The sequence below is a fragment of the Nematolebias whitei genome, chromosome 19, assembly GCF_014905685.2.
Source record: "Nematolebias whitei isolate Nwh7 chromosome 19, NemWhi1, whole genome shotgun sequence".
Classification (NCBI taxonomy): Eukaryota; Metazoa; Chordata; class Actinopteri; order Cyprinodontiformes; family Rivulidae; genus Nematolebias; species Nematolebias whitei.
In genome coordinates, this window is record NC_056516.1 from 35,700,215 (window position 1) to 35,720,156 (window position 19,942).

The following is a 19,942-nucleotide window of genomic DNA, read 5'->3' on the forward strand; positions in this document are numbered from 1 at the left end:
TATTGTTTTTTGGAGGGTGGGGTTTCTGGGTTTGGGTTTTGGTAATGTTTATTGTATTTATGGTTCAATGCAATAAAATATATATTTTTAAAAAGACAACAGCTCATTTTAAACTTTGATTTATTACATAATGATTTTAATCGCTGGATGTCCGGCCCCCAAGTTGTTGGCTTTCAGAAACTGTGGCCCCCTGAGCAGTTTTGTTGAATAGCCCTGCTCTAAATATAGTTTTAGACTCTGACTCTTCAAGAATAATCTAAAGCTGCCTTTAAAGGTCAGGGGAAAATATCATATTTTACAAGACGTACGGTGCTTCACAGTTTTTATAAACCTTGTCCATCTAGTCTTAGTTTGTACCTGAAGGACCTGTACAGGGCGTGTTTGTGGGCGTGGCTCCAGTCCTGCATGTCGATTCGGAGGCTGTAGTGGTCCTGACTGGACAGCAGGTACAGGTGCTGGTTGCCCAACCAGTGTTCTCCGTCAGGCTCGCCAAAGCCATTTCGATATTCAGACCAACCTTGATTAAAGCTCACCGAACCGTCACGCCGCCGCTGAAATATCGTCCAGCCCCCACCTGGTGCAACATATAATCACACGAGGAGAGAAGGTCATTTGAAGGTTAAAAATGTAACGTGTTAAATAAATCACTGACAATAAAGCCACAACATGGTTAATAAACACTTTGTGTCTATCAAATTAAGTCCAGAGAATCAATCAGAAGAAATAAATAAAATATTCAGGAGCAGTGAAGCATATTATTCATGTCCGTCATCATTTCTTCTAAACTAAAACATATCAAACATAAACATATCACCGTCTGTCTCCATGTCGCAGTACACGGGGAAGGTGATGGTAGGTGACATGACGATGGTGTAAACACCAGAACGACGGACGCCGCTGTGATACAGGGACGCACAGTCTGATGGACAGTAGGACGCATGGTGTCCACCTGAGGGAGAGACAGAAGATAAAAAGACTGTAATTATCAAAACTGATCGTGTTCATTGTTACTTTTTGCACTCTGAGTCACTTCTATAAGAGCAGCATGGACTTTAAGGTAATTATTAAACAGCAGTTACAGTTAAATGCAGGTTATCAAGGTTCTTTATTGTCGTTCGTGTCACATGTGGTACATGAGGTGGAACGAAAGTGTGTACTTAGGGTCCGGTGACACCCCAAAATAGCAAAACTATAAAGTATAAAAAAAATAAATAGTATAGAAGTATCTAAGATATACGCTAAACAATAATAATGTTATATAACAGGATGTATTAAACAGCAGCCTGAACATGAGCCTGTTGTGAGTAGATGGGTACGAGTATAGCAGCTTAAAGGCAAGAAATCAGCAGCATGGATAATCAGCAGCATGGATAATCAGCAGCACAGATAAAGTGACAAATCTCCAATTAAAGTGGCATTACAGTGATTTGTCTGGTTAGGGAAAAACATTCACACCACTTTCATGTAAACCTAAGTTCTGCAGTTCATGTTAAATAAAACTACGGGTTCAAAAGAAATTGAAATCCAGAATATAAGGAGATTTCTTGGATTTGTCTTTGGGTGAATCCATTTTCAAGAACTCGACTTCAGCTGGACTGAGTAACTTCTGAGCACAAGGAAAGCTTCATACACAAAAAGGAAGGGGATTCAGCCGTCCATCATCTTTACCTGCTTTTTCCTTTTTGGGTTGTGGGGGTCACTAGTGTCCATAACTAGCAGTTATTGTGTGAGGGGCGGGGGACATCCTGGACAGGTGTCCAGTCCATCACAGGGACACAGAGACAAACGAGACAAACAACCATTCACTGTCTCACTCACACCGAGGGGCAATTTAGAGTTACCAATCAGCCTAACATGCATGTTTTTGATCTGTGAGAGGAAACCCACACATGCACGGAGAGAACGTGCAAATTCTGCCCAGAAAAGTCCCCAGCTGGGATTTGAACCGGTGACTCTCTCGCTGAGAAGCAACAGCTCTACCAACTGTGCCACCGAAGGAAATTCATGTGAAAAAAAAACACAATATTGACTTCTTGTGACTTATTCAAATACAAAAAGCTGTAAAAATGGGATTTGTCTTAAACTTGCCGCACCAAAGATGCAAGAACTGAGTTTTAACTGTTGCTAATAAGCACGTGACGCCATAAAGCAGTGGGCAACATGTGGCTGGAGGGCCAAATATGGCCCTTAGATGGTGTCCATACGGTCCTCAGTATATTTCATTCAATGTTTTGTTTCTTTTTGATGAATTTGTTTTGTTTATTTCATTTATTTTAATTGAATGAATAAAAAAATTCTTTAACTGAAAAGAAAACAACTTTTTAATAAGTTGCTGAAAACCTGCAATTTGTTATTGAAAAGAAAATATGTCTAAACATCTAGAGGAATGAGCTAAAACTTTTTTAAAGGCGTTTCCAGAGCTAGACTGAACCTAAATGACACTAAAAGGCAAACATATAACACTTTTTAATTTTTTTTTGCATGAATAATCTAACAAATATGTTGTCACAATATTCTTAAAGAGTATTGGGGAGACTTTTTTTTTTTTAATCAAGCATGCTAACTAAGCTGTATAACAAGAAAAAGCCTGGTGATGCAAGAAGTCTTATAGATGGTCAGTCTTAAAAAATACATTTTCCAGTTTATTTTTTTAATTATTATTATTTTTTATGTGGCCCTTTAATCGCTTTAAATATCTTGAGTTGGCCCTGTGGAAAAGAAAAAAAAAGTTGCCCATCCCTGCCATAAAGACTGAGGAAAGTAGGGTGGGAAGGGTGCTGCAGCACCATCTGATGGTTACAAGAGGACATGCATGTCCAAAAACTTAATGAACTGATGAAAAATGGGCAGCACGGTGGTGCAACTGGTAGAGCTGCTGCCTCTCAGCGAGCAGGTCCTTGGTTCAAATCCCGGTCCGGAGGCCTTTCTGGGTGGAGTTTGCATGTTCTCTTCGTGCATGCGTGGGTTTTCTCCAGGTACTCCGGTTTCCTCCCACAGACAAAAAAACATGCATGTTAGGCTGATTGGTAACTCTAAATTGTCCCTAGGTGTGAAAGAGAGTGAATGCTTGTTTGTCTCTGTGTGTCCCTGTGATGGACTTGCGACCTGTCCAGGGTGTACCCCGCCCCTCGCACAGTGATTGCTGGACATGGGTACCGGTGACCCCGTGACCCAAAAATGGAAGAAGCGGGTAAAGATAATGGATGGATGAAAAATGGACAAAAAAATAATTTTGTTTGTGGGACATAAACCAACACTGCTGCCATCTGTGTGTAAAACTTTACAACAGCTTCAATCTCGGCTGGTCAGAGCAGGATTAGGTCATGACTGCAGTTACTTAGATGTTGTCTGTCCAAAACAAACAGCATATTTATAACATGCATTTTTAATGCTCGTGTTAAAATAAGACGTGTGCTGTCAGTGAGACATCATGAAACTCACTAAACTCACCACCGTGACAGTTGCGTGTGTACCTGGTGGCAGTGCGTCTCTCATGCTGAGAGGCGGCGGAGCTCTGATGACGTTGATGGTGCAGCCCGTGTTTTGGGTCATGTGCTGCACGGAGGCCGACAGGTTGCGGAGCTGTGCCTGCAGTTCGTACAGCAGAGCTCCGTGCACCTGAAGCAGAGTGTCCGTCTCGATGTAGCGCAGCTCCAAAAACTGCAAGCGCTCTTTGAGAGTCGAGTTTATTCTAACATTGTCTTCAACCTGCGGGACAGTAAAACCAGAAGATGACACCTTTGTATCGGTGAAGTTATTGAATGTTCACAAAGAGGCTGTTTGTCCCTCGAGGCCGAGGTGTTGTAACATGGTGCAGTAGGACTGCAATAAATTATTACTGTATTTTCCGCCGTACCCATTGCACCGCCCTATGTCGCATCAGTCCAGATATGTCTAATAAATTGGAAAAATCCATAAATACGTCGCTTCGCCGTATACGTCGCATCTATTATGCGTCACCGCTGACAACCAGGAAATGTGAGCCAGTGTTGTGCCAAAAACCAATTGGCTGCCAAATGGCAGCCATGGGAGCATGCACGGGAGGCCTTTAACAAAAATTTAACAGGATAACCACCTAAAACCAATTATTTGTTTGCTCGACTTCATAGTAAAGGTGTGTCTCAGTTTACTGTTACTTAATAAATGCACTTCAATGGTCAAATCAGCTACATTTCACCGGTGTGGAGCAGCGAAATAAAGCTGATTTAACGTTTGCTCCAAGCGAGCAGAACGAAGGGGAAAGATGGCAAACAGATTGTGTCATTAATATCCACTTCTACCTATTACATGACACAACAGCATGCCATACTTTTCGAGTGCCATCTAGCGGCTGAAAAATGGTAGTGTTCAATATTTTCAGTCACAATGAATGAAAACGGTCATACTCAGCCAAAAATTGGTTTATAAATATGGAAAAAAAAATTCATAAGGGCATGCAAACTATGCAAAAAAACTTTACTTATAGTGCAAAAAATACGGTAATAGAAACATTTTTATATGCAAATTAAAATGTACTTTGTTGTAGTTCCTGAGTCTTGCACTCTTAATATAGACAAGACTTAGTTTGTGTTTCCTGCAGCCCGGAAGTATTGTTTATCTGTCAGGCAGACTCAGAAGGATTTAAGTACTGGTACTCTTTCCAAAAGGTCTTCTGCTAATCCTTTTAGAATTCAGGGTTAAGGAGGACTTAAAGGGTGTCAAGACAGGGAGATAAAGTTAGACAGAGAGATAAACAAAGGCACGGAAAACAAAGAAATACAACCAAAGGACCCTTGTTTTTCATTAGCACAAATGATGTATTTTGTAATAAAAGCAATGATTCAAACTCTAAAGTGCATTTCCACTTTAATCCTTTTAAACATTCGGTAGATTTAGTCCAACACTATGATGAAGCTTATCGTTAAAACTGAATGTGTGGCGTCATCTGACACCGACAGTCTCACCAGAAAATCTATGAAACATTTGTCAGAAATGTTTAAGTTTGACACATGTGGGATGTGCTGTGGATGTTTAAACTCGAGGCCCGAGGGCCAAATCTGGTCCTTGGGAACATCTCGTCTGGTCCTCAAGATGATATTTTAAATGTAAACTATCTTCTGTCACCTCTCCTGTTGCTTAAAACCTAGCATAGTGTATTTAGTGAGACTTCTCATGACAGAAGGTCAACTTTGAAGCCAAAATACATGTTGGAATTTTTCTGTAACCTTTCATTTTGATGTACAAGGAGCAACAGAGGACGTCAAATGAACATGCAACTTTGAAACGATGTCGAGTACCTGGCTTGAGTTAATGTTTTTCTTGAAAATGACTTTTGGTTTTAACCTGATTTTTATTAGGGTTAGGGTTAAGGTTAACAAGTTTGACATAAATCTTTACCACAAACCTTGTACATGTGATGTTTTTATTTTATATACTCATGAATTCTAAACTTGACAATTTAAGGATGACAGGAAAGTGGAAAAGTGGAAAAACTATTAAAAAAACCTTGGTCCTTTGCATGCTACTCACGTCTTTCCAATATATCCTACACACTCATACGCATTATTTCAAATATCTTAGCCATTAACTATTAAAATATCAAATCTCAGCATTGCAATAGTTTTTGAAAGACATTTAGAAAGACATGCCACATCTAATTAGATACATGAGTCAGAAAAACAGTTTATGGTTGTTTATAAAAAAGCAAATCAAGCTGCATCATTTCTGCATTTTTCACCACTTGTTCTCGTGCAAGACGGACACATTTTTCCCCTCTCCCATCCTCCTTCTGCTTTTTTGCTCTCCGTCTTGTGTATCGGAGCTCCTATTTGCACATCTTCCAAAACGTAAACTACTGTCAAGGATCTGGTCAGCTGGACTTTCAACGCAATTGATAAAAAAAATTTCAACAAAGTGACAGGGTCCTGGAGAACCCTCATGCCCTGCTGAGGCGCACGCTGCAGGATATATCAGGGATGTGATGTGCCTTTCCGTATTGTCTCAGGAGAACGCCAAAGATATTAGAATCATAATAACAGGGTTTTTGCATTTTGGCACCAGAGGATACCTATGTTATTGACTATTAAAGAAGACAGCAGCAATTTTGGCCATGGCAAAGCTGCTGACCCTGTCTGCAGGTTTGGCTTGTGCTTCGAGAACTCAAAATCTGCTGATTTACGAGCTAAACCGATAGATGGAAGCAATCTGTGAGAATCGCAGACCACCTGCAGATTCTGGGACTCGCCAGCATGTTGGGAACAACCTTGGAGAGAGCTAATAAGCACGGACCAGTGGAATGCCCACAAATCTGGCCATTTTGGATTAAAAGTACCAGCAGAACTCAAGGCCGATGAGAAAGAACAGTCTGACTGAAAAAAAGTCAACGACTGTGGCTTTTCTGAATCTGACTCCCCCGTTTGGCCTTGAAGACTTAGATAGATAGATAGATAGAGGTCTATCGCAACCCCCCTGAGAACTTCTGTGAAGGCTTATCAGAAACTCTACCGACTGACACCAACATCTTAACAGGACTATGGTGCTATCTGGAAGCGCTTCATGGACAAATCTCACCGTCTTGTCAAATGCGTATGTAATGTGTCTATAAATGTGCTTGCTGGTAGTTTTTTGATGTCTTAAATCATGTCCTGAGGTGTGAAGAGATCTTTTTTGTAATACCACCATCCTCTCCTCATGGTTTTTTCCCCTTTTCCTATCTAAAAGAATAAGAGGCCGCTCTCTTAGGAGCATCAGCAACGTGCACTCCGCCCACCTTTCAGACGACTGTACGAACATAATCTCACTGTATTTTGGTGCTATGATAATAAAGCTTATTCTGATTCTGATCATCCACTCACAGCTTCCCATTAGGTTTCCACATTTCATTCAGTACCTGCAGCTCCAGGGCCTTGACTCGATGCCGGTGGTTCCTCAGCTCCTCCTGCAGCTCCGACACCGTCTCCCTCAGCTCCTTCAGCTGCTCCTTTCTGTTCTGATTCTCATGAAGCCAAAAAGAGATGTCGTCTGTGCAACGGAACATGTCAGGGCAACGTTTCTCTGTTGTTCCCACGGGAGGCAGCTTTGCCATCAGTCGGCACCGACCGTTGGGGGTCAGCTGGCTGCTGTACTCTCCACACTGCGTTGCTGAAGCGCCAATGGTTTGGTTTAAAGTTTGGCTGGGGCCATGGTTATCGGTGCCAATGTTGTTGTTGTGTGTCACCTCAGGGCTGTCAGGGGTTTGGTCAAAGTGTGCTTCCAAGACTGATGTCGAAGGATGCCAGTCAGCATCCTCATAGGTGTCCTTAGTTACAACAGGTACATTCCAGTTTGTTTCCATCTGCATGTCTGGTGCATCCCTGCGTGATCGGGTGTTCATGTCCAGAACATCTTGAGTTTTTAGATGAGCATCCTCAACATTAGAGTGTTCCTCTGAGCTCATAGGGTCAGCGATGACATGCTGAAAGGTCCAGTTAGAGAAACAAATAAAAGCCAGCAGCACTGATTCCAACTTCATCTTGAAAATGAAGGAAGTCTCCCTCCCCACGAGTTGTTGACTCTGACCCACAGAAGACCCAAGTCTCCAGATCCGGATTTAGCTACTAGATCCACATAAGGGGACAAGATCATCGTAACAAGAGGAAGTCCAGATTGCGCTGTGTTTTTAGTAATCTTAGATTTTCAATGGCGTAAAAATGATATATCTGAGGTAGGGGTCAGATTAAGTTTAACGAATGTGGGAATTAATGGATAAAAACTGAAAGCAATGAGTTTCAGGTGCCAAACTGAAGTCGATATGCGTTTCTCTTCGACTCTTCAAATTACAAAGCCTGACTTTCTACAAGTCCCTGAGATGTTAACTCCATCCCAACTTTCTTACATTAATGTAAAGTCTTGTTCCATGAACTGTTCCTTTATGACCCCATTTGGAATAAAATACACATCAGAGCAGGGCATGATTATGGGGGGGTCACTTCACTGAGCACATTGGTGATTTCTGAGGTTCTCTGCTGGAGACACAGCATGCTCATAACATCCAGTTTCACAACACAGAATCCAAAATGAAGATCTCGAAGCTTAAAAAAAAAAAAAAAAAAGACGAGTCCCTGCAAAAAGTATGGGAACCCCACAAAAAAAGTGATTTGCAAATTTAAAAAAAAGAAGAAAAGAGAGATTTTTCAAAAACAGAAGTGCATGGAAAACATTCCAAACGTAGAATAAATGTATTAAAAGTCTTTTTTTTTTTATTGTTATAATTTTAGTTCTCTTCAAGATAAATGAAAAGTTTCCACAAAGGAAACACGATCTTACCTGTTGTCACGTCTCAGTTCTGAACTCAGCTCAACGGAAACGCACCAAGACAGTCAGTGTGTGTGTGTGTGTGTGTGTGTGTGCGTGTGTGTGTGTGTGTGTGTGTGTGTGTGTGTGTGTGTTTGCGTAGGTTCGGCACCGGCTATGACATCTTATCCCAATAATCTCCTAAAAGGATTGGCAGCCATCGAGCTGAGATGTAATAAATTACAGTGCGTAGCGGAGTACAAGTTACAGTAACTGCATTACTATAGGTACAAAAGACAAAGTTAAAACAGCACACATGATTTATAATAGAAGTTTTTAAACAAGGTTTAAAATCTTGGCTCTAGTGATTGTTTTGTCCGTCGTGCTTCAAGGCTGTTTATCTTTATCTCCCATCTTTGCTCAGGTGAAGCATTTTAAACTATATGTATAAAAGCTGCTTGACAATCGTTAATATTTCTTCTGTACAACTAAGATTATTTGAGGGGTTTGCAGCGATGACATCACAGGAAACTAGATTAAATTCAATTAAAGTGCTGACAATCGTTGGGCGTCCTGAATCCTTTTAAAACGAGTTTTGTAAATTGTGAGTTTTCATCATTTCAGCGTTTGCCCCGTGTTTGTAGAAGGACAGAATCTGTGCTTTGTGTTTGACTGAATGTGGGACATCCTAAAACTGTGAACATGCTGAGCAATAATGTAGAAGACGTAATTTTAAAATATATGAAAAGCTACATGTGAATTAAAAGTCAATAAACTTAAAACAGATTTACAGGTAGCATAAGATTATAGGACTTCTGGAAAAAAATGCCCCATTATGTCATTTGTTTGAGTCAACCGACTTTTTCTAGTGTCTCCATTTTGTCCTCGTTAAGACTTTTGTCTCTGTTAGAGACTGAATGTCTCAAGGTCAAAGCCATTCACTAATGGGTTTATATTTACCTCCCTGCCTTCTGGAGCTGCTCATGTTGATCCATTAGAGAAAAAGAACTGAAATGTTAAAGTTTTCAGTCAACACTGATCCACAGTAGATTACAGCGCTCACTTCAGACACTTTAGAAAATGTTTTATTGACATCCAAAGCCCGGTTGGTCCCTGCTTGTACACAAAAACATCTTCAAATCTACATTAAGCAAGTCATTTGAAACAACAAATACATAATAAATACATATTAAATTTGTGTAAAAGTCTGTATTGGTCAGGAGAAATGCCATCGTTTGGATTTTATGTGCGCCTTCATCTAAAGGGTTGTTAAAAATCTTCTGTTTGCACCCGGACTGCAGAGAGAAGTGCTGCTCTTTATTCTCTCCGCTCACGTGATTATTTGTTGCCTTCTGTTCAAGTTACTCTCACTCCGATGAGTTAAAAACAACCAACTAGGCCTGTCACGATAACAAATGTTACTGGGCGATTAATTGTCGCAGAAATTATTGCGATAAACGATAATATTGTTTGAAATTTGACAATAATTAGTAATTATTGTCAAATTTAAGAAGAAATGTTGATTTGTTTTGCATGTAGTACCTTTTTTCTACCACCAGATGGCAGTGCAAGACTGTTTGAACCAAAGGATGGATAGTGAGGGAGCGAGCAGCGTGTCTCTTAAAGAAAAATGGGAGGGAGGCCCTTTGACGTGACATGGGCTGTCTCTCTTCGGCCCTCAAAATGGCGGCTGCTCAGTGTGGTTTGAGCTCTTCAGCATAACATTTTTCACACAAAGCTTTTAATAAAAATCCGTAAACAAGTTCTTTTTGCAGAGAAAAACTTTTTAGACGAGGACACGGGTTTCAACCGTGAATTTTGGAGCTTCGACAAGACGGAGGTATTTTCCTCGAGGTCGGACTGTTAGCTTAGCTCGTAGCTTAGCTTCTCAACTTAGCTGCTTTTAACGATCCAAAAACGTGATTTTGTATCATTAAAACTAATTTTAAAGAGAAAGGGAGGGGTCAGTGATGTTGAGCTTTTTGTCATCCAGTGTTTCCAGAGAGACATGAAGAAACAGTGAAGCCGATAAATGAAAAGAAGGTCGATAATTTTAATTTATCATGCAATTAATTAATTTATTGTTTATCACAACAGGCCTACCAACATCAACACTTTTATTTATTTATTTATTTATTTATTTTTAGCCTAGTGCATATAATATAATGTATTACGAGAGGACTGGAAAGTAAAATAATTGATCTCACTAAAGACTTTTAAAGCTAACCTGAGATTACTTGAGGTAAATTCATAAACATGGACTTGTTTTCATAATCTGCATTTAAGTCTTGTCTGTGTTTTAATTTTTTAACGGTCTTGGTGCTGCCTACTTTGACCAAGTTTCCCATAAAAGAGATTATTAATCTCATTGGTTTTCTCCTTAAATTAAGATCAAATAAATAAATAAATGAAACTGCTTAATGTGAATTGGTTTTAGTTCTATTTAAATTGGGCTAAAATCTACATGAATTAGTCTAAAATCCATATAAAATGGTTTTTAATCTACCGTATTTTTCAGACTATAAGGCGCACTTAAAATCCTTTAATTTTCTCAAAAATCGACAGTGAGCCTTATAATCAGGTGTGCCTTCTGTACTAATTCTGGTTGTGCTTACTGACCTCGAACCAATTTTATGTGGTTATTCTGAATGAATTAAATAAAGTTTTCCTTATTTGACTGTTTTGTTTTGCTTAATGCGCCTTATAATCTGAAACATACGGTACACGAATTGGGCAAAAATCTACACTAACTGGTCTAAAATTCATATGAACTGGTATTTAAAACTTTTCAAGTTCGTAAACTCAATTTCTAAATCTAAAAATCAGAGTTGAGTTTCTAAAGATGCACACTGAAGTGGAACTTTAGGACAAAACGACTGCCGTCTTCTGAGCCACTTTGAACGCTTTATTTTTTTTATTTTTACAATTTAAGAAAATAAATTTTATCCTACGTGTTTCTCTCAAAACAAAACATATATTTTTAAAAAATGTTGCCATTTATTTGCACAAGAAAAGCTCAAAAAGCATAAATTTTACTGCAATAACAAGAAAAATGCTCTAAAGAAATCAAGACAGGTTTTGTCATGGCTCACAGAAAATAACTTCTGAGCAAAGTTTTTCTTTTTCTTTTAACTTATTGAAGAGGCAAAACAAAATTTCAAACACTCTACTTTTATAGTGTTTACATTACTTACACACATTTTTTGCTGTTGGCAAACTTTTCCTGCGTATACTTGTTTCATGGAGAGACGAGTGATGATGCAGGTGGAGGGATGAGTATGTTTTGGTGGATGGAAAATCAGGACGTCTAATTGATGTCCATTAAAAAGTACAGAGAGAACGAGTGAAAAATGATGGGGAGAGGAAATAACGTCATCGTATGTGTGTCCTTGGCTGGAAGAGTATAAAGTCAACAGATCAACCAGGTGGACACAAGACAAGACATCTTCGCTGGAAGAGTAAACTAAAAGACAAACAGCAGGACGAGGGACAAAAGACAGAAGGTGAGTTCTTCTCCTGAACCCTTTTCAAATAAAATAAATCTAGAAATGCATCAACAAAAAAATTCTCATTTTGCTACGCAAACCATATTAAAAGTTAATTTTGGAAGTCAAAACCTTTGCATATAGTTAAAGTATCGACCAGTTGGATATTTATTGACGATTTTAAGCACTGTTTAGGGTGACGTTTGTAAAGTTGCACGGTCAAAAATTAACAGCAATATTTTTGGTTTATTTAGCCTTTAATAAGATTTTTTGTTTTTTTTCAAAATATGTATTTGATATATATTTTCACCATGTTATTCATACATTTATAAATGTCATATTTCCAAAATAAATATTTAATCCACAAGCTAAATATTTAGTTTACAAACTAAATACGTAACTTGCAAGTTAAAGTTAGTAAACTAAATATTTAGGTGTGAATTAAATATTTAATTTCCAAGCTAAATAATTATTTTCAAACTAAACATTTAATTTCTAAACCACATATTTAGTGTCCAAACTAAATATTTAATTTCCAAATTAAACATTTAATTTCTAAGCTAAACATTTGATTCCTAAACTAAATATTTAATTTGCTAAATAAATATTTAGCTCAGACCTACATATTTAGTTTGGAAATTAAATGTTTAACTTACATCAAAATATTTAGTTTACTAACTAAATATTTAAGTTAAGTATTAAGTTTGTAAACTAAATATTTAGTTTGGAACTGTGACATTTATAAATCTAGGAATAACTTGGTGAAAATATGACTTTGATAAAAAAAAAATACAAACTTTTTTTCTTATGAAAGGCTAAAATTGTTAATTTTTGACTGTGTAACTTTACAAACAGCACCCCACAGTTTAGTTGTTAAGTTCTTTACAAGATTTATTTCTGAGGTCTAAAAAAATAATTAATACATCACATGAGGTTCATTTATTTATTTTTAATTCTAAATCTGTCAGAGTTCAAATTAATTCATTACTGCAGCTTGCACTGTTCTGACAGGCTTTTATTTTGTAGACGTGCCACAGATCACAGCAGAATGCATCCTGTGTTGCTATTGGTCGCTGCAGTGTTGGTGGGCGTGGCCAGAGGAGCGCACAGTCACTGCTGGGAGCCTCCTGGCTGTCAGGAGCTGAACTCTGACAGCAGCATGAAGGTAAACACACACACACATCTGACTGGTTCAAACTTGGCTGACACCGACCAATCACAATCCTGCTGTTCTACCAGTGGATAAAACCTCACATTCAGCAGAATCTCTTCCTTACTTTGTGCACGAGTAAGTGCACTTGGTTCAAGTCGGGATGATACGTCAAGTTAAAGAAGCCCTCATCAGATGGTGTGGAAGGCTCTCTGTGAGTTGTATCGTTTTCTTCAGAAAATATGGGACTTTCTAACGTCCACTGTGCTAATTAATCCCCAGTGAAGTTTTAAATTGTTTCAATACGATCATGGGCCACCACCATGGGGCAATAACCCCCTCTTAAATTTACTGGCCCAGGCCAGACAGTCCAGACTTGTAGCAAACTATCTCATGGGTGGATTTGAATGGAACTCTTAGAAAATATTCACTGGCTCCACCTGATCCATCGCAGCTTCGTGAACACACAAACAGGTTCTGAACAGGACGACAGAACATTCCGACACAAAATGACGTCAAGTTTAGACGCAGAAATAAATACATTAATATACCTTTTAAAAGTAACAACAATGTTTAATGGTGGCACGGTGGCGCAGTTGGTAAAGCTGCCGCCCCTTAGCAAGAAGGTCACTGGATCGAACCCTGGCTGGGCCTTTCTGGGTGGAGTTTGCATGTTCTCTCCGTGCTGCGTGGGTTTTCTCCGGGTACTCCGGTTTCCTCCCACAGACCACAAACATGCATGTTGGGCTGACTGGTAACTCTAAATTGTCCCTAGGTGTGAGTGCAAGGGTGAATAGTTGTTTGTCTCTATGCGTCCCTTACGGACTGGAGACCTGTCCAGGGTGTCCCCCGCCTCTCGCACAGTGACTGCAGGATATGAGCACCAGTGACCCTCGTGAAACAAAAAGGAATAACGGATAAAGATGATGGATGGACAACAATGTTTTATAAAACAACACTGTCACTACCAAACCTGATTCAACATTAGTTTGTAGTTACAGTAGTGTTGTAGTACTCAAGACCAGTCTTGGTCTTAAGATCGGTCTCAAGACCACTTTTTGATGGTCTCGGTCTTGGACATTGAGGACTCGGGATTTTATTTCAAGACCAGTCAAGTCCACAACTGTGTAAATATCACTGAATTGCCAGAATCTTGTCCAGTTTATTTGTTAACATCTTTGTTTTTATTGGATGCAAAATGTACTGGTTCTAATCCAAGCGATAATGTGACTTATTGCTAAATACATTTTTTTTACCGCTGTCACGCCCACCCACTTTCACTCACACGTGTCACTCCCAGTGTGGCCAGATTGGGCGGTTTACTGCCAATTGAGCGGTTTTCATTCTGATTTTGCTGGGAACTCTGGGAAGATTTTTGTTGGATTGTTGCATTCTGCCACATATTGTTAAATTACCTTGGCTCGTCCTGATGTGCGTTCATGTTCAAACAGTAAATTTACTGTAATAATAATAATAATAATAATGTCATCACAATGTCAGCACTGTATGTTTCCATACAATGGCAAAATTAGTCTCTGCATTTAACCCATCCACAACCAGGTGGTGCAGTGGGCAGCTATTGAAAGCGCCCGGGAGGCTTTTGGGGATGAGGTGTGCTGCCCAAAGACACCACGTGATGTGCAGTGACTGGGGATCGAACCTGGGACTTTTGGGTCCCAAGCCGGCTGCCCTGCCTCTACACCATCTCGGCCCCCATAATATATTGATTGGGCAGATTTTTGTCAGATATGGTGGTTTTTAACAGATTTTTTGGCTGTAAAACCTCGACTTTATCTGGCAACTGGATTGTCTGGGCGCAGGAGAAGGTGTCTGCCATATAATCAGTTATAAAATTTGCCTATTTAATTCACAAAGAATATATTTGTAACTAATGCAACTATATGATTATCCTTAGTCTTGAGTTTGGACTTATCAAGATTGTTTTGCCTCTGCAGTTTTTTAAGACTTGGCATGTGATGAAACTGTTTCCAATTTAACAGTTGTGTAATTTTATTGTTCAGTCACATGAAGTTAGGCCACTGAATGTCTGATTTCTTTGTTATGTAGCTTTGAAAATTTATGAAAAGTTGATATATTCATTCAAAAGCAAACTTAAAGTTGCAGTATGTAACTTTTATACAAATATTTTATAATAAAATGTAATATTTTATGTATTTTATTTGAGGTCTTGGTCTCGACTTGGTCTTGAACCCTAAAAGTCTTGGTCTTGACTTGGTCTCGGGTTAGGTGGTCTTGAACACAACACTAAGTTACAGTATTTGTTTCACACAAAAGCAGCTTCCTTCTTTTAATATATATAAATATATATACTGGTATTCAATATTCTGAACCATTTAAACATGTCAAATCTCTGGATGCATGCTCAATAATCCAGGTTTAAATCTAACAAGGTTGAGTCAGGTTCTCTGGATGGATTCTTCTTTGTTGAAACGGTTCGTCTTTTATCCAAAAGACTTCTTCAGTCTGAGGAGCTGCATCCAACTCAGTCTTATAAGTGGCACCTCCTCACAGTGGATCAACCAGTTTGCTGCTGACAGCCAGAACAGTTTCTCCTTCCTGCTCCTCTCCAACCCAACCGGTCTAAGCAGATGGTCGCTCATCCTGAGCCTGGTTCTGCTGGAGGTTTCTTCCTGTAAAAAGGGAGTTTTTCCTTCCCACTGTCTCCTTTGTGCTAGCTCAGGATTGGAGACTGCAACGAAATGAAGACTCAACACAATCTGCTGGTTTCCTTCCTTAGATAGATTTACTAATAGGCATTGAATGCTTTTGTTCAGTGCTCTGCGATAACTTCTGTTGTGACTTGGCGCAAAAAACCCCCAGTAAACTGAATTGAACTGAATTGAGTTGAAGTCGTTCACGTACAAAAGGAGGACCATCAGCCTAACGATGGATTGTTAGTGCCTTGACAGCTGTTTGTTATTCACAGAGGGTTGAGTACTACGCAAAGGTTCTGCTTATTAAACTGTTTGCTGCAGTTCCTCAAACTGAAGAAGTTTTTTGGATCAAATGAGAAACGTTTCAACAAAGAACATGTCCAGAGGACCTGACTCAACCCTGGTAGGAGTATGGTGTCCTAGTCTACACACCAGAAGAAGCAGTGATCACACCAGTAACGTCTTCAGGCACCCGTCTCACTTATGTTGGTTTCCTCTTTGTTTGCTCAGTTCAATGAGGCTTTGATCACATCTTCTCTTCTCCGTCTTGCAGGAGTGCCTCCAGCTCTGTCACTCTGACTCACACAAGATGACCATGGTCCTCGCCAACGTCCACCTTCAGCCTCTTTCTTCATCAGACCCACTTTATGTTTTGACCTCCGTACCCTCGATGTCACCTCAGGCCAAACGCTCCTACTCCATGGAGCATTTCCGCTGGGGGAAGCCTGCTGGGCGAAAGCGCCGCCCGATCAAAGTCTTCACAGGGAGCAGTGGCGAGGAAGAGTCAGCTGAGCTTTTCCCTGGAGAGACAAGGAGACGGGAGCTCTCCAGGGAAACGACAGCTGCTGAGGACGAGGAGAAGGTGGCGAAGGAGGAGGAGGAGCAGCTTTCCAACGAGCTACACGATAAAAAAGATGCCCCGTACAAGATGAAGCACTTCCGCTGGGGGGCCCCCATGGCAAGCAAACGCTACGGAGGCTTCATGAAGAGCTGGGACGAACGCAGCCAGATGCCCCTGTTCACGCTCTTCAAGAACGTCATCAACAAGGAAGAACAGGAGGAGAAGAGAGAGCAGTGAGGAAGGAGGAGAGCAGAAGATGAGAACAACTCACATTTTACTGTAATGCTACAATTTATACTCTGTTAGTTATCGGCTTTAAAAAGACCCATTCAAGGTTTTCTTCTTCACTGGTCTCTCCACAGGTGAACAAAGAGTTTAACATCAGCACAAAACAAATACGGTTTTGTTGGAGATACAGGGATTGCTTGTAGTTTGTATTAAAAGTTGACAATTTAAGTACTAAATCAAAATTCACCCTGGAGCTGGTTTAATTAACTGGTTATTTGAAAAAAGGATGTCATCACCAGTACACGAGTTGTTACCCACACAGCCACAAGAGGGCAGCATTTACACATAGATTGGGTCACTTGACATAATTTATTTAAGACTATTGCACAAAATATTCATATTTATTCCTTTCATTAATGTCTTGTTCACCTGTTTTATCAGAATAAATTAAAAAAGTAACAATTTGGACAAGATGCATCATGAACAGATTTTATTTGATGATGGTTTTGTGTCTCACAGACTAAGGTGGACACCGAGTCTGAGACATGAGGCCAATGAGAAAATGTTTTAAAGTGCAGTACCACTGATGGCCACTGGGTGCTGTCATGAAAACATTTAGAGCTGCATCACATTTCTAATTTAACTGCAACAACTTCTCTATAAATTAAAGTTTCCCTCAATTTAAAATGTGTTTGATGCTGATTGAAGAGCTGATAGTTATTTTGAATATAACTTACCGTACTTTCTGCCGTATAGTTGCATCAGTCCAAATATGTCTAATAAAGTGGAAAAAACATAAATAAGTCGCTTCGCCACATAAGTCACATCTATTATGCGTCAATGCTGACGTGTCACGTTTGTTACGCGTCACCGCTGACCACCCGGAAATGTGAGCCGGTGTTGTGCCAAAAAATGATTGGCTGCCAAATGGCGACCACGGGAACGTGCATGAGAGAACTTTAACAAGACTAACACTTAAAAACTATTATATGTTTGCTCAAAATTCTAGCAAAGATGTGTCTCAGTTTAACTTTTACTTAATAAATGCACTTTAACGGTCAAATCAGCTGCATTTCACCTGAGCGGCGCGGCGAAATGCAGCTGATTTGAAGTTTGCTCCTTTAGTTCCGGAGCGAGAAGAAGGTGGCTTGGTATGGCAAGCCAAGTGTCTCATTAATAGCTAATTTTACCTGTTAATGAGACACTTGGCTTGCCATACTAGTCGAGGTCCCTCTAGTGGATGAAAATGGTAGTGTTCAATATTTTCCATGTCAGAATGAATTAAATTATCAGACCTCAGCCAAAAATTGGATTATAAATATTGAAAAAAATGTATAACAGTCGCTCGCAGGCCTTGAAAATTTATGCAAAAAGTGTGACGTCTACAGCAAAAAATATGGTACCTATTTATTAGATATGAGGTAGAAAAAGTAATTAAGATTAGTTCATTTAGGTTTGAAGCAACACTTTCCAGATATTATTACTAGCTGAAATGTTATTTATTTTCTCCAAAAATATCATAAAATGCAACGACGTACTCGTTTCTTACAAAGAGCAGTTCACAAATGTATTTTTGAAGTTATTGTGACAATAATTATACTTGGATTTAGAGTGCGCAGACACCATGTTGATGATGTAATGAAATGAGAAACACAAATAAATAGGCAAAAGGGGGTTTATGGTAAAAGTTTTATATTTCAGTTAATGTAAGACAACAAGCTGTAAATGACACAAAAATAAAAATATATTTGCAAGCCAACCGTGTTTTGGTTTTTGTTGGTGACTGCGAGCAGATCTGTCTCTTGCTAAAAATTTCTAAATAGATTACGATGCTAAAAGTTTATATTTTGCAAAACAGAACACCATAAACTTCAGATTTAAAAAAATGGCATTAAAAAAATCTTTGGTGTGACAAAGACTCCACACGAGAGCAGCACAGGTGTTTTATTTTCTGAATCATTTATTCCTGTTTGACTCAGATTGCCTGAAACTGAAACGTCTCACTTCCCTCACGAGTTTCGTTGCCACGACAACAGACAGGCATCACCAACGAACCAAGGCGACGAGCAAATGTCTGTAGGAAACGCAAGTTAAGGCTCGCACCCTTTTCCTTTATAATATCAAGTAATCATGGAATGAATTTACCTTAAAAGGGCAAAACATAAAGTTACAAATAAATATGTGTATTTTACAAGTGGTACGTTGATATCCCCCGTCGCTGAGAGATTTGAACAGTGACTGTTTAAAGTTTTTAAGATGAGTGTTTTTGGAAGATAAATATGAAATCCACATATACCTTAATGTTTTTGGTGTAAGATGTTCAAGTTTTAATTTTCTTATCCAAGGCAGCGCAGAGTGACCGATCCTGTGAGTGAAGGGAATCATTTAATCCTCCATCAGGTGCAAGGGCAGTGCCAGGGGGTGGCCAATGGTGGCCTTGGCCTCCATAGATTATTCTTCGGCCACTCCAGTCGTTTGAGAAAACTGCACTTTTAAGCAAAATAAAAAGTAAAAAAAGATAGTTTCCTTTAATAATAGGAGTGTCCTGATGAATGTACATGAAGACGTTTGCTTTTCCGATCTTTACTCAGCAAATGGAGGCATATAGAAGAGATGCAGAAAATAATTAAAGTCCTTAAGTAAAAAATAAATGAAACATTTTATTATTACCTGAGGGAAATATCATTTCTGTGAATTTATTCTTCAGTAAACTGCCTGTCAGAAACCTCTGGCTGTAGAGAAACAAAAAACTCTGGCAACAAAAAACTAAATATTTACTGTGTATATTTCGTTAATCAAATATATTCATTTAATATTTATATTTCAATTAATTTAGATTCTCATATGTAAACAAAAAGTAATCTTAAAAAGAAGTACAAACCATAAATTACTTTTTTTTTAAACCATGAAATCCCACTGAGATTACAGATCTCTTTACAAGAAGGCTCCTAACGTGTAAGTAGTTTTTTCTATTTTTTATTTTATTTATTTTGACGTTTGTTGACATGTGCACTTTAAAGACACAAGAAACAATGAAAATATTAATAAGCTTAAATTTTTTAAAATGAAAATGGAACATCAAGCTCACAATGAGACATTAATAATCAACACTTTAAAAGATTTGAGATCAACTAAACAATGAGTTTTAATACATTTATTATAGTGAAACACATTTTTTGTTGTTATTCTAAATAAGAAATGTTGCAAAAGTATTCCTGACATGATCGCTACATAGAAAAATGATGTCTAATACAAAGAGCATGATGATATTGATCCAACTTCCTGTTGGAGTGATCAGATTTCCATAGAGAGC

The 19,942-nt window shown here is 38.9% G+C and overlaps 2 protein-coding genes across 2 annotated transcripts in view; one reads left to right on the plus strand and one right to left on the minus strand.

Moving 5' to 3' along the window:
- Positions 1–7,489, minus strand: part of LOC119425395 (angiopoietin-related protein 7-like) — an 11,007-nt gene extending 3,518 nt beyond the window's left edge. The window contains exons 1-4 of the mRNA XM_037692923.1: positions 6,869–7,489; positions 3,474–3,708; positions 815–949; positions 358–574 (exon numbers count right to left, since the gene is read on the minus strand). Of these exons, the coding sequence (XP_037548851.1) occupies positions 358–574; positions 815–949; positions 3,474–3,708; positions 6,869–7,489 (1,208 nt within the window). The remainder of the gene's footprint in view (positions 1–357; positions 575–814; positions 950–3,473; positions 3,709–6,868) is intronic.
- Positions 7,490–12,783: 5,294 nt separating this feature from the next.
- Positions 12,784–16,638, plus strand: LOC119425909 (pro-opiomelanocortin-like). The gene is made up of 2 exons (XM_037693465.1): positions 12,784–12,900; positions 16,114–16,638. Exons 1-2 carry the CDS (start codon positions 12,784–12,786, stop codon positions 16,636–16,638), a joined length of 642 nt encoding a protein of 213 aa, XP_037549393.1.
- Positions 16,639–19,942: the final 3,304 nt, after the last annotated feature.